The 23,321-nt window shown below is 40.5% G+C and overlaps 1 protein-coding gene across 4 annotated transcripts in view; it reads right to left on the bottom strand.

Annotated features, from left to right (window-relative positions):
* Positions 1 to 23,321, bottom strand: part of drp2 (dystrophin related protein 2) — a 149,599-nt gene that overhangs the window by 69,796 nt on the left and 56,482 nt on the right. For 3 of the 4 annotated variants that reach the window (XM_069170601.1, XM_069170598.1, XM_069170600.1), the window contains exon 2: positions 1,617 to 1,791. In XM_069170601.1, coding sequence (XP_069026702.1) covers positions 1,617 to 1,663 — 47 coding nt within the window. In that variant the 5' untranslated portion in view covers positions 1,664 to 1,791. Of the gene's footprint in view, positions 1 to 1,616; positions 1,792 to 5,844; positions 5,943 to 23,321 lie in introns of those variants that run through there. The other variant, XM_069170599.1, reaches the window with a different exon arrangement.

The following is a 23,321-nucleotide window of genomic DNA, read 5'->3' as shown; positions in this document are numbered from 1 at the left end:
TGTTGAGAACAAAATAACATAAGAATGATCAATGGAAATCAAAATCATTATCCCATGGAGGTCTGGATTCAGAATCATACTCAAAATAAAAGTGGAAAAATCAGATCACAGGCTGATCCAACTTCTGTGGAAATTCCTCAAGACAAGTCCAAATGAGGCTCAGTAGTGTGTGTGGCCTCCATGTGCCTGTATGCACTCCCTACAACGCCTGGGCATGCTCCTGATGAGACGACGGATGTTCTCCTGAGGGATCTCCTCCCAGACCTGGATCAAAGCATCAGTCAACTCCTGGACAGTCTGTGGTGCGACGTGGCGTCGGTGGATGGAACGAGACATGATGTCCCAGATGTGCTGGATTGGATTCAGGTCTGGGGAACAGGCAGGCCGGTCCATAGCATCAATGCCTTCATCATGCAGGAACTGCTGACACACTCCAGCCACATGAGGCCTAGCATTGTTATGCATCAGAAGGAACCCAGGGCCCACTGCACCAGCATATGGTCTTACAATGGGTCTGAGGATCTCATCCCGGTACCTAATGGCAGTCAGGGTACCTCTGGCTAGCACACGGAGGGCTATGCGGCCCTCCAAAGAAATGCCTCCCCAGACCATCGCTGACCCACCGCCAAACCGGTCATGCTGGAGGATGTTGCAGGCAGCAGAACGTTCTCCACGGCGTCTCCAGACTCTGTCATGTCTGTCACATGTGCTCAGTGTGAACCTGCTTTCATCCGTGAAGAGCACGGGGCGCCGATGGCGAAGCTGCCAATCTTGGTGTTCTCTGGCAAATGACAATTGCCCTGCACGGTGTTGGGCTGTAAGCACAGGTCCCACTTGTGGACGTTGGGCCCTCATACCACCCTCATTGAGTCTGTTTCTGACAGTTTGAGCAGAAACATGCACATTAATGGGCTGCTGGAGGTCATTTTGTAGGGCTCTGGCAGTGCTCCTCCTGTTCCTGATTCCTGTTGATTTCCCAGAAGTGTGATTGACTTGGAGTTACATTGTGTTGTTTAAGTGTTCCGTTTATTTTTTTGAGCAGCATATATATATATATCTATATATATATAGATATATATAGATATATATAGATATATATAGATATATATAGATATATATATGAATCTAATTAACAGATATGACTCTAATATAGGTGGCTTATAAAGACAGATTTGTTTTCAATTTTGGTTAGCAAATAGTTTTTTGTGTTCTTATCTGTACCTCTACAAAAAATGCCTCAGAAATATATTTTTTTTAAAAACAACAAGTAATCAAAGTACAGCTGGATGTGTTTAGACAGCGATGGCAAACAACAAGCTGACAACATAGTCTGTAAAAAAATAAACTGATTTGATGCATCTTTGGAAAATCATCTGTGCCTCGATGCAGTCATGAAATAAATTAGCATATTTATGTCTTTGGAGAGAGGCAACTTGTAGATTTCGAAATGCAGTCAGCATTTTTGTTGCCATAAAGCTGCAAGCAGCAGAGGGAGGTTCATGTCACCTGAAACTCTTCTCTTGCAGCCACTCTCTTCCCCCAGATACAGACATTATTCATCCATCTGTTAAGAAAGTAATGGACTTCACCAAACTGTCTTGGCCTCATCCACTTACCGGATGTTGTGGGACTTGCGTTTGATCTCATTCCAGCAGAGGTTCATGTCTCCTGTTTGGTGCGGGCCGCCTCCTCTCAGTCTCCTGCACTCAGTCCCCTCCTCCTGCCCCTCACCGTCCACTGTGGACTGGCACGGCACACAGTGGCATCCTGGCCACGAGGGCCGCCCCGCAGCTAAAAACACACACAAAGAAGACACACAGCGGTGAGAATCACAATTGTCAACTGAGCCAGCTGATAATTAATAAGCTGTGCTGATATTTAAAGCCGCTGAGAGTCGGGTTTAAAAAAAAAAAAAAAAAAGGACAGTTACAGCATGTCCACACAAGAGGTGTCTCAGATGCTTTTTTTCTGTCGTCCATCTCACATAAATCTAAATAAATCCAATCCTAGTTAAAACCTGAATACTTTGTGGGGATACAGAAGCTCTGTTATGCTGTGTGTGTGTGTGTGTGTGTGTGTGTGTGTGTGTGTGTGTGTGTGTGTGTGTGTGTGTGTGTGTGTGTGGAGAAACTTGATGGACTGTTGAGAGCAGATCTTTCAAACCATCTGCCATGAAGCAACTAAGTGTTGTTTCAGTCACAACTGGAAAAATAAGTTATCAGAAACAGAGTCTGCTTCAAGTAGTATACCTACCTCAAAGAAAGCACAATGTACTTAAACATTAATAAACAACCGTTCAAAATGTGAAATACCGCACACACAAAAGTGTAGTCAACAAATCAAAGCCAAATTTAATAAGTCAGTCCTGTGTGTAAGACAGAGAACCTGAATCAGGAGACACCAGCAGTTTTATGCCATTATTCTGTTCCATTAAACAAACGCAGACAAAAAGCTTTTTTCGCAGTCTTTTAGAGTGAGGGGGCATGTGAGGCTAGACATGAAGAGGTGCAATCCCCTTGATGGTGCCAGGGGGAAAAGAAATACCAAGAAGGCAGCCCACGCACACAAACACACACACACCGTACTAAGTAGCATTCAGGGCAGGAGAAGCTTTTCCAGGTTCACAGATCATGATAAATCTTGTGTTTGGTCACTTGGCTTTCTAAGGCTTCCTGTCTTTTGTGTACATTTCTTGACCTTTATCTCAGCAGCGACCGAGCCTCTCAGCTCACACCTTCCACCTTATAACACACACACACACAAACACAAACACACACACACACACACACACACACACACACACACACACACACACACACACCTCAGGTCCAGTAGCCTCCCTTGTGTTTGGTGAGAATGCTCTTATCAGATTGTTTTGAAACTGGTCCATCTTTATCTCCTCCGCAGGAAAACCCAACCTTTAACCCCAACAGCAGCAGTCAGTCATCCATCTACTGCAACTCTCACACACAATGCTACACTCAGTACTCACACAAACATACAGTTATCACAACAGGGGCCTAATCACCTACAGCTCAACAGTTAACTTAATCTGCTTAAGTGCCATAAAGATACTCAAGGAGCACTTTTCAGATTCAGACTTTTTCAGGTGGATTTCCAGGAAGTTAGTGGCAGAGAAATCATCAACATGTTAAACTGCAAGTAAATGCAATTTTTTTTTTATAATTAATTTAGTTTCAGAGGGCTTAGTGGACAGAGTATTGTATGTTGTAAATAAAAACCCTGGAAAACATTATAACTTCGCAATAATTTTTCAAAAACATGCTCTACTGATGTTACTGGATACTTGATATCTATTTATTGTAAACGTGGTATCGCTGAATGTTTTCACAAATCAGAATTTCACAATGTTATAAAGCTTTCTGAATGTAAACTGTTGTAAGCATAATGTGTTATATGGGGAATAGGCTGCACTTACAATGAACTGTACCTTTTTACCTCAGCGATTTACAAAGTGCTTTACAATTTTTTGCCTCTCATTCACACATTCATTCACACAGTAATGGCAACAGAGCAGCTATTTGTCAGTATGTTACTTTGAACTTTTTTTTTTACATTTTCAAAGAAAATACTAAATCACATAACAGTAAATCCGGAGGGATAATAATCAATAAATGGTCCCACTGTTGCAGACCAGCTCAAAAAATGAGCAATAGAATAAGCCATTAAGAAAATTATCGATAAAAAAAGAAAAGGAAAAAAAAACACGCAAACACAAAATCCTGAAGAAGATGCAGGTGTCACAACACATAGACGACCCATCTGACCTTAATCTGCAGAAACTGACATCCAGAATATATATGACTATTTTGTTGTTTTGGTTTTAATTTATTTGGCTTGTTTTATGTTTATTTGATTACAATTAGTCAATCGATCCTCAGATTTGCCCAAATTTTCGGTTTTGGGGTTTTAGATTGATTGTTGGACCAGAGCAAGACATGTGAAGACATCTGTGACTGGGATGTAAATCCAATGTTTTACTAATTTTAAAGATTAATTAAAAAAGATAATTAAAGAATAATTAATTATCTTGAGCCAATTCCTTTTTTCCATAAACTGACATTGCATTCGCTGCTTCCTTCCCAAATACTTCTCGCCTAATCTCAGGTATTTTGTCTAAAACAACTTGAGCCTAAAATGAACCAGGAAGAAGGAACTTTTTTTGTAGTGTGAGTGAACGACTCCCCAGTGAGAGTGAAGGAGAAACGTGCCTTCAGGACACTCATCCCATTTCTTTATCGTTACCCTCCTCATTCTTCTCCCTACCTTTCCAGTTTGCTCTGCAGACCACCTCACTTCAGATTGTCTAGAGGAGAGGGTTTACTTTCTATTTCACATGAATCATCCTGATTTCATTCCCGCTCCTGTCTGCTGTTATCTCTCCACTTTATTCCCTCCCTTTTCTTCCTCAGACAGCTCCTGTTAGTGTAGGTGAGTCTTGTATGAATCAGCAGAACCCTGTACATCTCTCCCACTCTCTCCTGCTCTCACTGTCTCTTTGCTGGTAATCAGAGGTCACGTTTGGCTCTGCTTACTGTTAGGACTTCAAGGCCCTCACTTGAGCTCCACACTTTAAAAATAATAGCGTAGACACTTTTATATTCTGCAGACAGATTTGATTCACTTCACCTCAGTGTTTGTGAATTAAAATTGAATGCAAACGAGGCACCAGAAGCCACACAAGACACAATGAAGTTCAAGAGCAGAATGGAGCCATGATTGTTTGTTTGCATTGCAAAGCTACCTCTTCAAGATGTGAAATGGAGTTAAACAATGGCAACCATCAACAACACCACAGAAAACATCAAGAGAATCCCCCGAGGGTGAAAGATATCTCTGAGAGGTTTGTCTCTGGAGTGAAGAGGGAATTGAGTGACAGACAGCCCTGTCATGGACATCAAACCTCTCTTCTTCCTCTTCAGCTTTCTCTCATATAGGTACTAAAGATATAGACTCACACATTATTGCACCCAGAAGAATGTATTTATAAACGTGTTTAAATATTTAAAGAAAGAAATTAGTTCTCCTATTGTTACGAGGCACGTTAAAAGCTATCGCAAAAGGGAAATGATGTCTTTGAAAATCATGTCGTGCAAATGTCTATTATCTCTGTCTCGTAGGCACAAATCTGCATCATGCAGGTCTGTATCAGCCCACTGTGCAAGACATTAGATGGTTCTGTCTCTCGCTTAAAACTTCAAAAACATGAGTCAAGCTTTAAACATGCATTATTTATGGCCTTGATTGGATGTGGCATTGCTCAGTCAAGCAATAGTACTGCATGTTTTCCAAAGACGCTGAAAAACCAACAGAGATTTCCCTGACATGCCATAAAGTGACACAGATAATATTCATCTTGCTGCCATGGCTACAATTTTCACCTCCACATTTTCACGACAGTTCCCTGCAGAAATCACAGCTTAACTTATCTAAAATTGTCCAATTATGTGCAAAGCACAGGCAGCATATCTGCCTCTTGTTCTCTTTTTTTTGTCTGACCATTCGCGCAAAAGCAACCTGGAAGGACATTTTCCAGGCAATATGTGAATTTAAAAATCAAAGGAGCTGAAGATGATAAAAGATAGCAGAAAATCCTTTGCTGGATTTCACAGCAAAAGAAAAAAGACAGTTCAACTGTGTAGATAAAGCATCTGAGGATCAAAGCCACTGTTCTGCCACACCATGTCTACATATTGATATTAATCTGAAGGAATCAAGACGGCAGCTCAGATATCCCGGTGAAGGAATAAGATAGCGAAGATTTACTCCCATTACTGCTGCTCTGCAGATAAATACAATTCTTACACAATGTGCAATGCTTACCTCAATAATGCAGACTTGATGCAGCGTTACGACTCCAGTTGTAAAACATGTCACTAAGGGGAACTGGCTGTTGACATTATTTAGCCAGTCTGTTGGTTGGCTTGTCAGAGAATGCAGAGACAAGTTTGGCATGCAGAGAGGGATAAAATAAAGACACTGGACGTAGGGAGGCAATGAAGGAGGGGAAGACGGACAAGCATGGGACGAGATGGGTGACCTAATAAGCAGAGACTTCTGTGTTGGTCAAAGACTTCTCTATCCTTGTGCATTCCTGCTTACACCTACAGAGCTCCCCACTCCCTACAACCAAAAGGAAGAAAAGGCCATCTGCCTGGTGTCCTTCGACCCACACACTCTGACCAATGCACAAAAAGCAGCCCTAATGGGAACAGTCTGGACTCAGAGAATAATAAAATGAAATATATTATGTTCCTACATCAGGCTTGCATTTCTGCAGAATGATCCCACAGTACAAACAATTAGGTGAATGAGGGTCAAAGCCACAGTACAACAAGAACATATGGAGCAGGGTAAAAGAAAAATAACAGCAAGGCAGGAAAAGTTATGTTAACAGATGTAGAGAATAAACATGAAGAGCACATACAGGTAAATATTTCATCATTGTTAAGTCTAAAGCTTTTGATGTGTTTTCTATGTCTGGATCTTTATCCATGGTAGTGGTGTGACTCCAACGAAAGAAACATTACACTGAACATTTAAATGGTCGATTTACTAAACATTTTATGGCGCATTCACACTCCCCAGAGTCATTACTTTGTTGATCTCCTCTAGTGCCAGCAACAGGTTCCCATTTTCAATTTCAATAGCGACTAGTTGGATTGGCACAGAATCTTTTGATAAAGTCTACTTATTTTGTGCTTTTAGTTTATGATCAAACACCTGCTAAACAAATAATATTCCCATCATCTTCAACGGCACTTTGGGTTTACTGCAAAAGAGAAAATGTTTGCATGGTAAAACACTGAACTAAGACACTAACATTACACCAGCAAAACATCAGCATGTTAGTATTTAGCTAACCACGGATGCTCCAGATGTCCGAGTCTGGTTGGGTTCTGATAAGGAGGCATGCGGTGATCGTGTTCGCGCAAAAACAATCACGTCTGTCTTGCAGGGACAGAAGGAGGGGGCTGACTGGACCAGGCATCACTGGTGTATTCAAGGCACCCGGCCAAGTTCATGTTGCGTGGTATATTTCCATGTTCATGTAGTGTAAAAATATTTTTATCTTCCAGAGAGAGTCAGCAGTGAGATAATGGAGCCTCAGCACTGTAAGTGAAGTGGTACTGAACTCATGTGGTTCGCCATGAATGACCAGGATGGGATGGTGGTTCTTGGAATTTGTTCTCAGAAATTTCCTCTTTTACAGATTTCTATAGAGGCTTAAATACATACAGGTATCTGATATTTCTTGAAGACAAGAGCAAAAGTAGAGAAACATCTGAACGTTTCGTTCTTAATTCCTTTAATAATTTGATGACCACCTTGAATTTATCTCTGGAGACATTAGGGGATTTTGAGTCCCAATTTGGGAACCACTGATCGGCATGAAAGCTATAAGAAACAGGAAAAAGTGTCTTGGTTTACAGAGGATATGTAACATATTTCTCTTCTTCAAATTCTTCAAAAATTTGTGCTGAGGCAAAGGTCTAGCCAGAGTCATTACATTTCATTCTAAGAAATTTGACATTCATATTAAACATACCTCGGCTGTGACAGATGGAGTGATTGTACTGAACTCATGTGGTTCGCCATGAATCTGAAATGAAACTAATTCTGTACTGTAATTGTGAATACATCCTTCTGTCAGCAGGCTAAAGCCAACAACGATGTGTAATGTTTTAACACCCACAATTACAACACTTAACAGCAGTGATGAAGCCATAACACTGTGTCCAAGAGAACTGGCGAGTGCTGATACAGACGCCAAGAACAGTGTGGCTGCGCTTCACTGAATGTGCCGAACACTGATTCAACTTCAACAAATAAATGCCAAGACAACAATGACTCAGAGTATCAGCGTCCAGGAGGCCTGCTGCTAAGTAGCACGCTAATACGACTCGATGCAGAGGCACTTTGTGTGTGTGTGTGTGTGTGTGTGTGTGTGTGTGTGTGTGTGTGTGTGTGTGTGTGTGTGTGTGTGTGTCTGTGTCTGTGTGTGCGTCCTGACTTGTTTCAGTAGCAGGCTCTTGGCTTTGTGCCTGATGGGGGTTAGTGGAGGTTGGACTATTGCCTCCCTGCTGCTCTGCCCCACTGTCCCACAGCCCCTCAACAGCCACCAGTTAGAAGAGAAAGGAGGGCACGCACACACACCCTCCAGCTCTCGGCCCTTCTTTGCTGCTGATGCAGGATGAGCGAGCTAAGCTTCTCCTCACAGCTGCAACCGTCACACACTGCTGGAGACACTGGAGGAGCTCCAGTGACACAACACTCACATTTTCACACAGCCACTCTTGTAATTTGTCTATTAAAAAGTAGGCATGCGCAAAGGCACACGCTTACTGTAAGAACGAAATACACACAAGCGCAAAACTTCCAACTACACTAGTGACTGTATACCCTCTGCACCCCTGCTGAGCACAAGCAGCTGTCAAACGCTTACCATTCCCCCATGAAACATCGTCACACTGTTCTCAGGCTTCGCTCCTTTTGTCTGCAGACAAGTGGCACAGTGATTTGGGATTGGAAGCAACCAAAAAGAACAGCAGAAGCAAGGAACGACTTTCACTTGCCCTCCTCTTGCCATCTTCCTCCCATCATGATCAAACATTGTCATGCTTGCGGTGTTTTGCCCTCAAACCAGATATTTCATTACCCTTCTCACGTTATTATCTCTTCAATGACAAAGTAATTTCCCCCAGAAGCAAACATGGCATCCACACATTTCATCATATTTACATGGTGCTATTGCCTTTTTTAGTCCTGAATGGCTTTATAAGGGAGACCTTGTCAGTGACATAAAAGCTCAGCTGACATTAACATCATTATTGCTGAAGGTGGAAGTGGGGAGGTGTTATTTGAACAATTTGCAGGATGCTCATTTTGTTGATTCTCGCATCAGTTGAGTAATGCTTTTCATTCAACTGTATGGTGACTGGAGTGCTAGTAGAGCAGCAGTGACGCATCATCTGACTGACGGAAAGTGTTTTTTTTTAGTGCTTACTAGTCTACGTGCCGTCATTTCAATCTGTAGCGCAAAAATTTCATCCAAGATATTTATGGACATGGACATGGACAGGCCCATCCGGGGTTCACACTAATGTGCATGTTCAGTATGGCTGCAAAACACAAAAGCAGTCCAAGAAAAGCTACTGGGTCTCATGCACAAGGTGAACTACATCCGGTCTAGTGTCTAGTTTCTGATATATATCCGTGACCAATAAATTGTTACATAATTGATATGACAATCATGACATTAAGCAAATGCCTTTTCAAACACCGAGTAGACACATAGCAACATTTGCATTTGTTTGCAGTTGTGTTGCTTGCCACCTGTCAAACATAAGCTTTATATTGACTCTACTTTAAGCTCTGTTTTTGTCTCCGCCAACTCCTGAGGGAAATATTTGACTCTGCTAAATGTTCCCCTCTATTCACCAAATAGTTGCCAGTCCTGTGTGTCTGCTGTGAGGAGCTCATCAAGGACCATTAAATGCTTTTATCAGAGCTTTCTGCTGAAAATAGCTGGATTCTCCTGGAAAGTCCAGCATGAGTCAAATTACCACCAGAAAACCAAACAATGAACTGAAAGGCAAATCTGTGGGGACCTGCAGAATCCACTGACGATAACTCTCTTTGAGCACCGATTTAAATTTTACAGATAGAAATGACTGTTAGTATAAATGCATTTATTAGAATAGTTCAAGTTTCTATGGAAACAGGCGAGGGCTTCTGACTTTTAATCCAACATTTATAAAGCAGTTGCTGATCTTTTCTTCCTGATTATTTAACCATGAGGTTTTGCTCGAACTGCCAGTAACAACATGTGAAAAAAATGATCAATGTCTTTACTTCGATAACTTCATTTATCTCATTTATGCTTTTTCAAGATGCTGCAACCGATTTATTGACAGATCATTTGTTTTGAGAACAAGCTGAAATAATTGTCATACTCTGACAGAATTTTTCACTTTACAACAAACTAATTTTACAAGATGGAGTTATTGTTGCAGTGTGTCCCAAGTGGCCTCAAACAGCTCCTGGAAAAAGGAATAGATCATGGCTAAATGTCCACTTTATTCAGCTGTTTCACTGATGCCACTAGTACAGACAGCATCCTAATGAGCTTATTGTGAAGACATTTCATTTTTATTTCATAAAGTCAGCATGGCCTCTACTGCTGTCTTTTCTAAGAAAAATTTACTTATAGCTGTTCAACCTTCAATGAAAGCTGAAAAACCAGATGCGGCTTCACATACAGCTTATTTAAGCATAGTGTATTTCAATCTGTGTGCACGCTGTATGCAAACATCCACTCTCAGATTCATTTGTTCAATTATGTTCATGACAAATAACCGCAGTTTAATAGAGTTCAGATTTAAGGAATTGTTTCCAGTCTTGAATCTGTTTTAGGGCCGGGGATGACAGTTACAATATTTCATCCGCTATCAAACAAAAAAGTCAGCTCCTTTACTATACAATGGTCGCTGAAAATGACAAGCAGATATAAATCAGAGTTACAAATTAAAAACAAAGGACCACAGGCCTTGAATTTACCGGAGAAGGAATTATAAAATTGACTTGGCACATTTTATAGATATTAAAGCTCATTAGTTAAGCAAAAGCTAAAATAGTGATTAACTTAAAAGATTGGAATACTTTTATGGGCTGAATTACTTCGAGCAAACACCTTTAGAAAACTCAGATGAGCGGCCCGAAAAATACAGGGGCTGATAGAGCAGAGGAAAAGCTTTGAAACTGAGCAGACTTTTGTAAAAAGAAACTCAGTTTTTTTCTTAATGATAGTTATAATTGAGATTTAGATGATATGTAGTCCACTATAAGTCTAAATGAAGTGTTCTTAATGTGTTAAGTAATGCGATGTTGTGTTGGGATGTATGCAATCCTTTTAAGACCATGCAACAAGGAAACTGGCAGGAGAACTGAGCAGTAAAGCAAAGCTCTACTTAAGAGGATTTAAAACATATCAGTCCATATCTTGAACAGATTATTTAGTCAGTCATTTATAATTATATCTAAATGCATTTAGGGATTAGCAAAGACATAAAACCACTCATCTCTGAGGAGTTCGTATTTTGGACCTGTGTTGTATTGTGTGGAGTGTTTTGCAAAAAGGAAACCCTCTGAGAGTCAATAAATTAAGACAGTCGTTTGTGATTGAAATACTCATTTTCTGACAAGTGCATCTGCTGTGTTTAATGAAAGAAAATTAACACAAAGAAATGCACGTGCCGCCTTACAATTATTGTGTAAGCACCGCTGATTAAGTCAACCATGTCATTGCTTCCTACCATGCAGTGATGTGTGGAGAGGGAACGCCTGGTTCAGAAAGGAGGTAATTTAGCAAGTCCCAATTGAAATCCAAGCTAATTAAGATGAGTTTCTTCCACTGTGAGAAGAAATATTCAGTTGGGAGAATACGCATAGACATGGAATCAGCTGAAGTTTAAAACAAAACAAAAAATGTCTTCCTCCTCACGAAATATCTCTAATTCTTTTTCATGAAGTTTTCCGTTTAAACACACACTTCCGTAGCACTCCCCGGTGTTCATGATATGAAAGTGGATCAAAAAGTTCTGAGAGTGCTCCTGTTGCGCATTAACGGTGTGCAGCATCATGGTGTGCAAAGAGCAGGGGGAAGATATAACTTTTGCGAGTAAGTATTCAAAGTTTTATGTCTTGAGAAACACATGTTTTTGTAAATACGAATCCGCTTGTATCAGCATCTAGTGTATAATCACAATAAGATGCCCACAGCTCTTTGTCTCAGTTACAAGTGCTGGTGTCTTAAGCCCATAGTTCGCTGTTTGTTGGTTATGTTTGTACAAAATTATTATACCTAATACAAAGGAAGTCCTGAATTAAGCACACCTCTATTTAGGGTGCTTTCTCTCTGTATGATGTTTTTTGCAAATGAAACATAAACAACCCTAAACCCACCCAATCCTTTTCTGGATAAAGCTGGTCTAGATGTTGGGTTTTGGATGGTTTGGTTGTAGCCTTGTATAGAATTTGTGATTAATAGTGCATCTATAAAACAGTTGCCATTCTCTTGAACCGAGGCACCTACTTGTAAATGATTAAGATAACAGAGAGAGCATACAAGTACAAAGCCAAAGGAATAATAAAGCACATATTTTCATTTCATTTTCAAAAGGTAGGTACGGTTGACCTTGTCTAAACTGACTACACACTATTTACCAGACTTTGGTTCCAAGTGATGCATTTGTACTGCTCATTTCACCAATAACAACTTTGCTCATTTCATAGGCTATAATACAAAATGGGCTCCTGCTCAAAAATGTCAATTATCAAACAAATATTTCCTTTTCATTGATCCTGACATATTTCTCATTACATCCAAGTAGAGCTGACAGGGTTTGAATTACTAACATTTTGTGTATCAGTGCACCCTTAATTGTTTTGATTCTATTTTGTTTAATTCATTTATCTATCTTTTTTACTTTCCTGTGCTGGCTCAATAAACTGGATTTGGACAAAAGACAAAGATGTTGCCATGACAGGAGACTGTGTATCCAACATGTGGCTGCAAAGAAGCTACAAATTCTAAAACACAGACGCTTCACACAGGCCTTCAATCCAACAGCACAGAAGATCTATACTATACAATCTGTACAAGAATAGTGTCACCAATATGGCATTGCATTCACAAGAATGGGGTGGTTGTGATGTCCCAGTGACCTTTGATATTTGACCACTGCAATCTTATCGGTTCTTTCTTGATTTTTGGTCTCTTTTTTCTGGTTTATAATCACTACGACTAAAACTACTGTCCAACATTGGTTGTGTTTAGTTTGCTGCATAGCTGTGAATCCACACATACAATGAAGGCAGGAGACTGAAAGATGACAGATGGACATAAATAAATGTGTGACATGTTACAAAAAAGTCTGATTCAACTTTAAACTGTGAATATATTAAAAACAATATTGCTGAAAATAACTGCGAGAGGGTTTTTTTGCATCTCTTGGAGAATAAGGTATAATTGCTGAATATTCACAGCAACTGCACATAGAGTGCCAGTTTGTGCTAATGATGAACATCCACGGTAATAAAGGCAGCAGAAAGCACAAATCAACAGGGAAAGAGCTTTAATGGATTCACCACTCCACTGAGGCTCATTTGAAAGCATGAATCTCATTATAACAGCAAGAAAAGGATTTTGACAAGCTATGGTGTGACATTTGGCTCTCTGCTCAACTGTCCACACTCACCAGCCTGTCAACCTTGTCACTTCCTATTTACTGAGAGAGCTATAGAGATTCCAAAAGACAGGAATCTGGTTGACAGCTTGCTGTCCATTAAAAAGGTGACAATGAATTCCACAGAATATCTGCAGCCCACAGTGCGAGCTGCAGCTCCGGCATAAATCAGAGTGTGACTGAGAAAGAGCAGCACTGAGCAGCAGCACACTTTCCCAAACAGAGGAGGAGACGCGAAGGCACACAGGAGACATTCAGATTTAACAAACATTACAACAGAAATAGAAAATGCAACATTGATGTTTTGCCTGTGTCACAAAACACTGGTACATAAACTCTGTGGCTGACTAACTATGTAATTGGGACAGGCACAAATCCAATGTGAAAGCGACTGTTTGTGTAAACAGGGTCATGTCTGTTTTCCTCTCACGAAACTAAAATAAATTTATAAGAGAATATGTTTCAAGAATAATTTACATGCTCCAAAACAGGACAGGCTAAATGAGAAACTGTGAGATGAATTTGGGACGCATATTGAACGCCAGTGGAAGAGCTTAACTTAAATGAGAAAATGAACAATTCCATTCAAAATGTAACCTAAATATCAAGTCAGATGAGAGCAAACTCAATGCCTAAGCACTGTATGGAGCTGAATAGTGGTAAGTAGATGGCAGGTAGGGGAAAAGAAAAGGAGAGAATAATTTGTTTCTATTCCATGAATCCAGGGTGGATTTCAATGCACTAATGAAGAGCTAATGATAGAAGAAAGCTTAAAATATTCAGGTAGCACTCATCTGCTGTGAAACTCTGAGACCTGCATTAACATACCCCCACTTCTTTACACCCCTCTTGATGCCCTCAATTCAAGGTCTACTCATATGGACTCGTTTTGATTATCTCAGAGATTCTGCCCAAAGGAGAGTAAATCCTGTTTCATATCCACACAACATTTGCTGTAAATCATTCAACGTGGGACAGGACTGCAAATCTGCTTGGGCAAGAAAAAGCTGAGTAGGCCTCATAAACACATTCCCAAACAAACTGTCCTTTCAGTGAAGGACAGTAGGCAGACGGCTGGATGGAAAGAACTGACCTGACATTTAAAGCTACTGAATATACCGTCACATAGAAAGTGAGCTCTGAATGAATCATTTCTCCTGAGTTTGGAACAAGTTTGGAAATATAACTGCATATTCCAGTAAACCTTGAGATAATGGACACGGATGATGAAGCGGTGAAGGCTGTTAAATGATAAACAACAGAGGACACAAACAATTTCTGCCACAGACAGGGGAGAATAAATGCTCAGACAGGTGTCAGATGTCAGGCCAGCAGAGTAAAAAAATATTCTGCAATGGAAGATTTCCACAATCCTGAATGTGTTGCTCTTGCAACACACCAGTAAATTGTAACTAACAGTAAAACTTTCTACACTATTGTAATAACAGCAGATTTGTGTTTGTGGGTGAAAGTCGAGGACCTCGTCTCATGTATAATAGTTTTCTGCTGGTTGGTGATCCCATGATGTGTCCATTTTTAAAAAGAAAGCTTGCTGCTGTCATACATGCTCTGAGGGAGGCTGTGTGCAGAAACATATCAGCAGATTTGGCAGCCTACTGACTGTAATAAACTTATCACAAAGGTCAAAACAAGAGGTGATTTGTCTTAATGTTTTTTAACTATGGAGTGCTGCCTTTTTTCTCAGAATGTACTGTAGAGATCAGTGGTGGTTTGTCAATACAGGGCACTGGGGCGCCACCCCAATTGAGAGAAAAAAAATACTACTTCAACATGCAATGTGCATCTAGCACAGCTGAAAACTGTGTATTTACTGCATTAAGTGCATTTACTTTGCACTCAAATTTCAGTTTATGTCACTGTAAAGTGTCTGTGCTGCTGATAAAAAAAAAAAAAAAGTCAGAATAACTGGTGAGTTCACTCTATCCCTCCCAGATCAGCCAAGCAGCATTGGGGTGCCAGTTTTCATATACCTCCCACCAGTCTACAGCACACAGGTGACAGGGACACATTTGATCTACAATCTGACAGCGAAGACCCAATCACTTGTCAAAATGTCTGTGTACATTTGCTGCTCTACTCTGAGTGGCACACTTTGCCCTCTTAGTGCGAACTCATCCTGAAGTCAGAACACACACGGAGTGCATTGAGGTTGACACTGACAAGATCTCATGAAATAATTATGGTCCAATCCTCAGCCAAACAGAGCACTCATACGGGACATGGCATGCACCCAGGTAGTTTCTTATTCATCCACTCCAGCATTTTATCTAACATACAATACCAAAAACAGATTCTGTTAGGAGCATGGCACTAAGTTTGATCAAAGTTCTCCATATGAACATGCAAATTCTTTTTGATTTCTGGTGTCAAAGTTTGGAGTCCTTGTGTTGCTGCTATCAAAGCAGACAAGGTGTTGCTGAGGGAGGAGGAATGAAAGGTTGATGACTTTGTTTATAGACTCTTGCAGGGTAAAAAACACAAGCACTGCTCTCTATAAAGTTATTTCATTTAAACACTAAACTACCACTGACTGCATCACTGGGTTTTGCCAGTTTATCCGCTAACACCTAAAGGAGAAGACCTACCATCAATGAACAAAATAGACGACATATTGTGCAGTAAAAACTGCATTTTTCATACCTTTTCAGCTTAATTTGAATCTCATAAATATTAGAGGAGCCACACATACTGCACCCACGGATGATGGAAGTAAGATGTAAAGCTCGCTGTCTTTTTTGTGCACCAGTGAGGATGGAGCCCCAATGGAAAGCAAGTCTTTAATCAAGTGTCTAAGCAGACTCATAAACCATCCTGAAAGGCTTCCCTAAGGCACCTTGCTGGGTAAACAATACCATCACTCTGTCAGGTTTCTGAATTAAGATATTACCACATGCATGTAATTAACATTTGTATTCCAGCCCAGAACAATATTTCATCTTGATTAAATAAATATTGAGCGACACCTCCATGAGAAATGCTGTGTCATTTTTTTTTTCCTCCTGTAGAGAGCAGTTACTGGATTGAATGGAAGAGATTTTCAAAAGCAGAAAACAGGACACGGGAGGTATTTGTGGAGCACAAAAATAGAAAAGCCCCATCAAAGCAAGTCCCTCTCTCTGAAAACTGGAGTCAGTGGCCCTGCTTCACATGTGAGCATTGTCCACACTGGTACATCACTCTTTTATGGGCCAGCCAACAGTGAAATGGAAGTAAAGAGAGACCCGGTGTATGGTGACATGTCTCATTGTTTTAAGGTTTGGCCTGTAGGAGACAGATATGAACCATGAAGAGATGTACTGACTATTAGCTCGGAAACTTCAATGAATCAAGCTTGACCTTTGGAGGAGCTGTCACTATTGTGCCTTTAAAAGAAAATCTATTAACTTAAGGTTGTTTTCACTAAAATAATAATAAAGAAAAGGGATATTGTGTGCAAAATAATACAGGATATGAGATATGGTGAGCTTGTAAGCCTGAGATGATAGGAACAAGACTTTGAAGCTACAACAGTTTCATGCCTGCAGCCAGCCAATATATACCCTCTCAAGTGAGAAAACATGAGCATGGGAGTATGGTACTGAAGGGGAAAGGCTTTGAAGATCACAGTGTTGCCATCAAGTCTCATGTTTGATACGCCATCAACACCCGAGAAAACTACGCTCTCTTTTTCCAGTAATCTGCGCCACTTCCTCTTTTCTTCTCCCTCGTTACCGCCTGCTCTTTTACTCATTCGCAGTGAAGGTGGGAGATGTTCGGAGGATGGTGGTGTTTTCTTGGGTCTCTCATATTCTTTTTATTCCCATTAGTCTCCAGTTGTCCCACACTACCTGACACCAGCGTAATTGTTTACACCACAAAGAGGTGAAAAAAAGCTGTGAGACAATGAGCGACAGGAAAAAGTGTGATGATGAGGGATACATGGGGTAGCCGAGGAGAGAGGAGAGAGGAAAACAACAACAAAATAGTCGATCTGAGACGGAGATCTGAGCGGGAAAGAGCTTAGCTGTAATCAACGAGGGCAAGACCCACCGGAGGATGCATCATCTATGGAAAGAGGTTTCCAGGAAAACGACTCACTTAGACAAAAACTTTTTCAGGAGAGAGAAAAAGAAAACAAGGCAATATGGAAATATGGAGGGAGGGAATAGAATTAAGACACATGCTGTATTTTATTGGCAAAAATCCCTGTTGTACCCTCGGTGCTCAGAGAGAAGAGCTATTTCTGAACCTTCTCACAAACGCTGCACTGGTGACAGGAAGACTGTCAGTAACTTCAGCAGTGCACCACATCGAGATGTGTTTCAGAGACTAGTTGTGTTCAATCTCACACTATTGTTGAGACAGCTTTCATTCACACGAATAAGCTCATTGTCATCATGGCGACTCCTGTAGCCTTGCTCCCCCTCAGGCTCAGACTCTCTCTCTCTCTCTCTGTCTGTTATTGTTTTTCATTGAATTTTCAGTTCAAATCATACTTTACCTGCACAGTAGTTATCCTCGATGATTTTTCCTTCTCTGTCAATCATCTGACTGCCACTGTGATTGTCTCCCTGCCTCCACAGCTACTCCCTGACTTGTTAACATACAGCCACATTTGCCTTCAAGTCAGTTATATTTTTAACCTGCAGCTATACTAACATCATAGCAGGAAGTGATTAGGTGCAACAATTTTTTTTTCATTAACAATGACGCGGTTCAACTTGAAGTCCAACTGAAATCAAATTGCATGTTATTGTTTTTTTTCGGCTATAGAATTAGAGGTCTGCTCTGTGAATCATGCACAAATCAAAAGGAAGGAATTAATATTATATATTTTTGGTTTCATCAGTACAAAAAAAAACAACTAATTTTCTATGTGTCCCTAACTAACTTAGCAAAACCAGCATGTCAACACTTCTGAGTTTGCAGGCTAGTTTGCTTCCCCAGTCAGCTGTAGCACTTTGAACAGCTTAAAGATGTACCTGTAAACTGTTCTTTGAATCTCTTTAGATGTGGTATGTACCTTACTCTTCAATACCACTGCTTGTGAAACAGTCTGCCCATTACTCCTAAATAACAGCCAAGTTGGTCTCTCTCTTTTTACCTGCTGAACAAAAAGACATTCCCATTCAGCAGATGAAAAGAAGTGTCTGAATAAACTTAGTAAGACAACACACACAGTCCCAGGGCTGCAACACAAAAATGGAATGCAGCGTTCATTTGTGTTATTAACACCTATTACACCTGTGTTTTTCTTTGCTTTGAGGTCAAGTTAAAAGTTAAAATGGCCGATGTGAAAAAAATATATAGCTCCATGTTAAGCACCAAGAAAAGGTGTCATCACAGACATTTCAACAATATCGTAGGAAAAGCTCAGTAATAAAATGAATAATGGTTGAATTCCATTTAGCTGTTTCATGGTTCTGATGTTGCTTATGCTGTTACACTGTCATGAGTTATTTTTAATGTTATTTATAACACAGTTGCCTTTCCTGCAAGTCAAAATGTCTGCTGTCAAAAAGGAGATGGCGTAATGCCAGCACAACAGCTCTGTTTTAAAACAGAATAAGTATCAAGACAGCACTCTTTCTCTATGAAAGAATACTTAAAACGACTTGTCCAAGTCTGAAAACACTTTTCAGGGGTCAGTATGCTGCATCCGAAGTGCTTCTTGAATGGTTGAACAGCATCGGTTTCCAAAACTGATGATCCAACAAGCCATATCACGTACTGTGGCAAGGTGTGCTGAGGTAAGAGAGCATTTAGACTTTGAACTCGTTTGAGCTGCCTTTTTTCACTTTTCAAGCGATTCAAACACCATGAATGCCTTTGGGGAGAGACTGTCTGACCCCTATGTCCATTTGTACCATTCATCACAACTTCACCCGTTCTGTGAGTGGAGGCCTTTCACCTCACGTCCTGTGTGGACGTTCAGGGCAGCTAAAAACACTTGTGCCCTCAGACACAGTGAGACGACACTTGTATGAACCAGTTTGTGCATTTGTCTCCCACTCATTTACCTATATTGCCTAACTTGCTGTAGTACCCTCAAGATTTGTTTACCTGTGCTGACCGACATTTGAGTAAAGCCAGTTTTCACAAAATGTACCACGTCCCACGAGTCTGCTTTTGGGCTCCACTTTATCAAATGTAACAGGTGTGTAACATCCAATTCACATGAACAACGAAGCTGTGTTTCCAAACCTACATAAAAATTTCAGATGTTAAGAGAAAGCAAAACAGTTTCATTCCCGCAGCAGCACTAGAGAGACCATTCAGTAGTAGACAGGCTAAATACGTCTCTCTCCCCTGGTAGGTAGGTGTGTGTGTGTGTTGGCATGCTGGTTAAGACGTTGGCCGTCGCTGGGGTTTCTGGTCACGCTATTCTGCCAGGCATTATTACACCACCCATCACTCAGACCCACCGTGTACATTATTCATGCCCCCAGAAGAGTTCGTCAGAGGCTGTGACTGCAGGTGCTGTGACAGAGCTCTCAATCACAGGCACCCATGCCGTCTGCTCATCCGACCCCAGCGTGACACAGAACCCGGGGTCCAACTCAGTTCAGCTGCAGAGTCAAGCTCAGAGCTTGGAGTAACTGACTAGCACACAATTTACAAGCTAATCCAAACACAAAGTAATCTGGAGACCGCCTTCATGTGTTTTAGATGAAAGCCTGGGGTGTCCAAGACATCCGCCACAAAAGTAAAGACCCGCGCCACACATATCAGCTCATGCCTGTCAACCTTCAGCACACTCCTGGGTAACACATAGCCTGGGGATTTTATTAACTTGTTTGTTCAATTTCACCGAGCCTCATAACTCCTGCTGCCATCGCACATACCAACACAGGCCATCTCAAAGTGGCGTCGCCTGTGAGCCGGGATGCAGGTTTCCACTCTGCCGCTCAGATGTATCCTGTCATCCTTCATAGCAATGAGCGAATTCTAGTGACACATCTCTCTGCTGGCAAAATGAAATGTAGTCTACAAGCCTATTTACCTAATATTACTGCAATTGATAGATACACTTACATGTGATCTTTCACAGCTGTCCTACTGCCCTCATCCACCGCTCAATCAGACATTAAAGGGAATCAAGCTGTGCTGTCATCCGTTAAATGTGGTGTTATTTATGAGTCTGCCTCTTCGATAATGTGGGTAAAGTTTGCCTCATCAGAGCCATTTCTTCACAGCGTGATATCACTCAGATCCTTGACTCATTACCTCACCTGGACCCCGAGCTGCTTACAGAAAAAGTAAATACCTTCAGGGATTATTCTTTTCTGCCAATCACACTTCTCTAAGATCTTTAAAGCACAAATTCACAATTTCAGTAAGATAGCAGTAAGCTGTCTTAACCTTTATAAAGAGAAAGTCTGCACAGAGAAGGATAGCTATGAATAGGAAGTTTATATCACAACTGAACTGACCAGTGTGACTGTAGGAGGTTACACTGCAACTCACATAATCAACTCAGCAGTGGATTACTGTGGGAACATAGAAATTAAAATGTGGAGTTAACCAGTAATGGATGATGACATAGCTAAAACTGATGGAGATACTGCAGTAATATATTGTCAGTTGGAGGAAAAAAAACTGTGAGAAATGAATTAGTGTTGAGGAATAATGTATCTATTTCTTCATTGCATTGGCAGAACCTTGAGTAGTTTAGCTTCCTGGACGTGATATGCATTTAAATATATTTGTTTAGTCCTGGCAAGCCCTGAGAGCATGACACAGTAATGCATTTTTCCATCTTTCCTGAAATATATCATTAAAGCAGTCTCACACTCAGCACATAAATTAATCCAAACAAAGCACTTTCCTTTCAGTGACATAAAACATCTTGTTACATATTTTCTGGGAAGAGATTTATTCACATTATTACACCTTGAACTTTACAAGATTGTTGCTGAGAGCTGAGATATTAGAGTACGAAATAAACAAAAAACTTAATTTCAGATGTTTTCATTCTGGCATATTGACAGAATTCCCTTTGTTATTGTTTATTTATGCGCTAAAAGTGGGATTCTGCGACCTGTTTGGCCATGTAATGATAGCAAAGAAAAAAAAAATTAAACCCCATTTCACACTCGTGTAACTGACAAAGATGAATAAGCATTTGGACTAATATCATGGTAAGTACACAAACTTTCCCAAAGTTCTGCCAAAGTTCAACACCTTATCAATCCTCTCAGAGTACAAAATGTCAGCTGATGTTCAAACTGTTTCTTATATGCGTGCATCGATGGATTTGCATAACCTTTGCATGTTCGCTTCACCTAAACCTTACATTTTTGGGGGTTTAGGTTTTATGGTTTAGAGACTATAATTGACCCACAATCACAGTATGAATGTGAATGTCGTGTTAGGGGTTAACTTCCTCCTAATGAAGGGCAAGTCAGTGCCGGCATTAGGGCTGATGGATACCAATGTAAAGACCTTATGTCCCTCAAGCTGACAATTACAATTGTGAAAATGCCTAGAGAATGCTAATTGAAGGCTGATGCACAGCAGAGTGTGCAAACACAAACATATACAACCATGCATACACCAACAGCCGCAATCATATAACGTGACATCTATTGCAGCTCAAACTGTGATAGGTGCACAGGCACAACAAATTCATACCCAAAAGATCCATAACTTCTCATCCTGAGCCCCTGCTGCAAGCTCTGCTAATGGCTCATAACACAGCAAAGTGGCAGCATCACTAACATACACAGACACGCCATCCAACTACCTCTCAGTCACCTCCACTCTCTTTCACACAGCACACAGTAATGGTCTTGCCGGCATGAAAGGCAGGGGACATTGTGTGATACTTTGGCATCTGCTACCTGGTAAAATTATAGGATACTGTAATTCATTATTGTCAGTGTGACGATGGTAATGATAGGTCTTACAAAAGAAAATTTACCACAAACGCTGGCCTTAAACTCAGCCATAACATCTATCTCTGAAGTTTAAGTACCAATATATAAATAAATAAATGTTTTACCTACTTTATACAATAACTTATAGGCCAGTGGTTCCCAATCTGAGGAGCAAGGGCCCTAAAAGGGTCAAAAGATGAATCTGAGGGGTCTTGAGATAATTAATGAGGTAGGTTCAACAAGTGTAAATATATTTTTATCTACAAAGGTACTAGTATAGTAACTGCAAGTGTAGATATACTGTATGTAGTGCCGTAAGAAAAACAAAATGTCCCTCTGAAATGTAGTGCAGAAACATTAAGCAGAGAAGAAGTATAAAGCAGTATTACATCAAAATGCTCATGTCTACTTAAAACAGCATACTTTCCCGCACTAACCTAAATTGTGTATTTACTCTTGTACATTTAAGCACACAAACATGCCGAATAGTGAGGTAGTTTGCTTTAAAGCAGCTCTTACAACAGCCGGATGAAAGAACTCTAAGCACTTCAGCCGCTTCAAGATGTTTTTACTTTTTTCAGCACACTGTTCCCACACAATAATGGTGCTTATGCATAAATGATAATCACATCTCCTCACTGTGGCCCTTGGTGACATACATGTGACATCTTCTGTGCTTATGTATAAATGATATCCACATCTATTTATGTGTCACACACTAGCCCATATTATGGCCTCATGTTCTGTACTTTTATATAAATCTCTGTCTTCCACTAAACAGTACACATGTATTGCCTGTTCAAATGTAAGTTCATTTTGTACTTGCGTGCAGTTCTTTACCCAATCATGTATGCATTGTGGCTCATTTGTAAAATAATAGAAACCATTCTTCAAATCAAATCGTAGCTGTCATAATATTGTAATTTAGGAGTTAAATGACACAGCAGCCTGTGATTCTCATCATACATGCGCCACATGAATATTTTACTTACTTCCACCATCATGGACACAAAGAGGTTTTGGCAACATTGCACCTATAATGCCAAAAATGTCTTCAAGCTTTTACTGAAATATGTTTTTCCTGTATAAGTGAGAAAGCCTACATACATAATATAAGCATTTACGGTTAATGTCTGCTGAGTTGAGAGTGTATAGTCGGAGCTAATTGGCTTCA

Source organism: Embiotoca jacksoni, unplaced genomic scaffold (assembly GCF_022577435.1).
Source record: "Embiotoca jacksoni isolate LCO1_2020_lvr unplaced genomic scaffold, fEmbJac1.0.p SCAF_5, whole genome shotgun sequence".
NCBI classification, from domain to species: Eukaryota; Metazoa; Chordata; class Actinopteri; family Embiotocidae; genus Embiotoca; species Embiotoca jacksoni.
The sequence above is the reverse complement of the archived record's forward strand: the minus strand, read 5'-3'. Positions and strand labels throughout refer to the sequence as shown.